Here is a 3930-nt window from a genome sequence, read left to right as displayed (position 1 = left end):
ATCTCCCCACCTGTACTAAAATTCTACACCACCTACCACATTTGAACTCTATACTTCTGTGAACTGTGCATGTCAAAACGTGACACTTTCACTAATCTTTAAATATAACTTACATAAAACAGCTGTAAAACATAACTTATTTACAAAAGTTGTACTAAAACAGTAACTAAATAAATGAATAAAAAAATAATAGCAGGAGGAGGAGGTGAGAAGACAGCACTTATTTATGTAAAAAATGCCTACTAAGTGCTAGATACTCTTCTAGGTGCTTTACAAGTATTAACTCAATTAATTCTCACAATAACCTTAAAAGGAGGTACAAAAGGTGCTTTCTTTATCTCTCAGCCTAGAGTATTCTCAGGCCTATGAAGCAAGTTCCATCTGCCCACGGGACAAGCTAGAAGTGCCAGGGAATCAACACCCAAAACTAGGTCAATAAATGCTCCATCTTCCTCACCCATGAAGGGACAACTGTAAAGGTGTCCCACTCAAGTCTCTCAGAGAGTCCCTAGCAGGAACACCTGGATGCAAAAATAAATGAAATATTCTCTTCAACTTTTAGAAGGAAATAATTTTCAATCTAAAATTCCATTCATAACCTAATTATCAAGCAAGACTAAGAGAAGAATAAATCATTTTAAGGCATCCAAGGATTTGAACAATTTGCCTCCCTTTTCTCAGGCAGCTACTTGAGGATACATATCAAGAGAGTAAAAAGAGCAAAGAGGAAAACATAGGAGGACAACACAGGATCCTAGCTGAGAAAACAAGAAGGGGAAGTCTCAAGATAAAAACTAGACAGCAGCCTGAAGAGCAAACAATTCCAATCAGAATAGAAGAACCATTTAATGCAACCCTTAAGAATTTCGAAGAACTTATGGAGAAGAGACAAAGGCAGGTAATTTAAAGGGATGTGTGGGGAGTATGAGATTGGAGAAGCAAAGAAATCTAGGAAAAACAAAAAGCTACACAGAAAGGAAATGTAATACCAGTTGTGAGTTCAAGGATTTCAGGGCTAATCAAGAAAAACACAGGGACAAGATATAGAAGTACCACATAACATGCTTTATTGAGCAGTGCTTGGACAGAGTTGCATGATAGGGAAAGTCTTTCACAGCAGGTGACCTTCCAGAGACAGGAGCTGCAAGGCCACCACCAAGAAGGGGAAGAAGGCAAGGGAACTCCCAGGAGAGAGGGAAATCTGAGGAGACCTCAGTGTCTTGTGATGGCATTCAACAGCAAGTATGGAGTCTCTGGGTCAGAGAGCTGAGAAAGTTTAAGGTCTTGAATAACGATAGTTTTGCCTTATCCAGGGCTAGCAAATGTTAGGGTGCAGTTTCATGGGATATGCAAAGCAGGCAGTCTCTAAATGGCTAAAAATATACTTATTGGGCTATTTTAAAGCAACTGGATGTGTAAGAATTTGAGTTTGATGCCAGAGGGCTTTGAACTAACAGTCCTGGCTGGCTGTGAAGAAGTAAACAACATAGAGGCCATGTTTGGCCCATGTCTATAACACCAGTACACTCTAAGCTCTGTACTGGTTCTGACTTGAATATAATAATGGAAACACTATTTCACGATTCTTAGCTTTCAGAACACCAGACAAAACCTAAGAACTAAACTACGGTTTTGAAAATTATGAAATCCAAGTAAAATCTATTCTTGATGTAAAAGTAAAACTTAAATGTAATTTAAAAGAATGGATGATAAAAGCCAGAACACAGAAAGAGGAATGCAACTTAAAAGGTGTAATAAAAGTACTAATATCTTCCTCTTACATAATAGGGAGTAAATAAAGAGATTCTCTATGGAACAAGAACTACTAAAAATAGTGACATTAGGGGCCGGCCCGGTGGCGCACTGCTACAGTGCACCGCTTGGGAGCACGGTGGCGCTCCCGCTGAGGGTTCGGATCCCACATGCAGACCGGTTCCCGCTCACTGGCTGAGCGAGGTGTGAGTGCAGCACCGGGGGTTGCGATCCCGTTGCCGGTCCCGGTCCGGTACGGACACGACACTGAGGGTTGCAATCCGTTGCCGGACACGAAAAAAGACAAAAAGGGAAAAAAATTAAAAATAAAAAATAAAAATAGTGACATTATACATGAAGGCAGGGAATGCCTATGTGAACACTTAATTACATGGAAATATATAATATTCATATATTAAGACATAAATTTTAACATACCTTGAAACTAAAGGAAGTATAGCTAGAAGAATTTTTAAAATTGCCTCTGGGGAGGGAGACTATAGATGAATAAGAATATAACAGGAGACAGTTACTTTTCACTTTCAAGCTTTTCAGAACTATTTGATTTCCAAACTATGTATTAACGTGATATAAATGTTTTTATTCATTAAAAAAGAAAACACTAAGTAACTTTAATATTAACTCTGCTTACCAAAAAAATAAGCCAATTTTGGTCTCTCCTTCAAAAACAAGGACTCCTGTCGGGGTTAATCCCAAACTATAGTCATTCCCATCTCTAGCCTAACTCAGGAGAGAAAAATGTGTTAGCTTTATTTTTGTATAAGACAGGTTTCACATTTGCAAACAACTGTTTAACTTTATTTTCACACTGAATTATATTAATTATACTCAGGCTAATGTTAATATACAAAATGTTTTCAACAATTAAGAGTACCCAAAATAACATTCTGAGGAAAATTTATGCATATATTTTTATTTCTAATCATTGAAACACTGTAGTTTTAAAGTACATCTTCATTGAAAGTGAGTAGTTAGAATCCCTCTACAAGGAAAATTCTTTCCAGATTCTTCCCATATTCTATTTACCACTTAAATCACAAATTTTGAAAAAGACTGCCTTTCTGGAAATATGTTGCTAGGTAAACTAGAAATAACTTTAATCACCACACAAGCTGTTCTGCAGTTTATTAAGCCCTCTCTAGCTACAAATTTTCAACTTTGCTTCCTTAATTATTTTAACAGCGCTTACTCAGCTTCAATGATATAAGGTAACACGAAGTGAAAAGAATAAAAAGTGGCTTAAAAGCTAAAAAGTATATATATTTTTTCACTGCTAAAAAAAAAAAAGAAACAGCTTAAAAGCACTGACATACCTTCTTGAGGATTTTGGTTGTTTCTCTTCTTTCCCATAATGAACCTTGCAGTGAGATTCTAGTCATTAAGTATTTAATCTCAACCCTTTAAACACACATCCAAAGTACTCAGTGCTAGCCTATGCAAATGCTATGCCCTCCCTAATACTGAAAAATGCCACAGTCACCTTGAGTCCCAAAGGAATGAATTTTAAAAAAGCATCACAACACAATGCTTACCTTGACCACATGCATATCAACCCCGTACATTTCTAGCCACTTGGCTTTATTCAGATAATTGGTTTCAGCTTGTGCTGGTGTCTGACCTCTGAAATTTAAAATATAATAATTTTAAAGATAATATAAAATGAATTCTAAACCAAGGATAGAAATAGAAAATGAATATGAAATAACTACTGTGCTGATGTTAAAGAAAGTGTGATCGAATGCCAAGTACCTGTATTCTTTCCATTTCTCAAAAATAGCCAGTTCCATCTCTTCAGTCTGAATGGGCACAAACCTGAACTCAGAGACAAGTTCAGCACTATGCTCAGCAAGATCATAGTCACCAAGTTCAGCTACAAACATAAGTTTCACAATGTTATATTGTTAATTCTAATGAGTTTATTTCCTGCTGAATTCTTCAAAACCCATTTTATTAATAAAAATTGCTAACAAGATTAGAAATATTCTTTCTTAAACTATAGGATTCATAACACCCAGACCATTCTCAAAAATAAATCTAGCTTTGACTTATGATTTATCAGTCTATACACATAAATCACATATTTGTTGTTGGTAGTGTATTTTTTTTTCCTTTTTGTCTTTTTTCGTGTCCGGCAACGGACCGCAACCCTCAGTGTCG

The 3930-nt window shown here is 36.3% G+C and overlaps 1 protein-coding gene across 2 annotated transcripts in view; it reads right to left on the bottom strand.

Moving 5' to 3' along the window:
• EPB41L5 (erythrocyte membrane protein band 4.1 like 5) overlaps positions 1-3930 on the bottom strand; it is a 58326-nt gene that overhangs the window by 13979 nt on the left and 40417 nt on the right. For both annotated transcript variants that reach the window (XM_008588893.1, XM_008588894.1), the window contains exons 8-10: positions 3523-3643; positions 3306-3393; positions 2405-2493 (exon numbers count right to left, since the gene is read on the bottom strand). In XM_008588893.1, the coding sequence (XP_008587115.1) occupies positions 2405-2493; positions 3306-3393; positions 3523-3643 (298 nt within the window). The remainder of the gene's footprint in view (positions 1-2404; positions 2494-3305; positions 3394-3522; positions 3644-3930) is intronic.

The sequence above is a fragment of the Galeopterus variegatus genome, unplaced genomic scaffold (genome assembly GCF_000696425.1).
Source record: "Galeopterus variegatus unplaced genomic scaffold, G_variegatus-3.0.2 Scaffold5088, whole genome shotgun sequence".
NCBI classification, from domain to species: Eukaryota; Metazoa; Chordata; class Mammalia; order Dermoptera; family Cynocephalidae; genus Galeopterus; species Galeopterus variegatus.
This window is presented reverse-complemented; position numbering and strand designations above follow the sequence as displayed.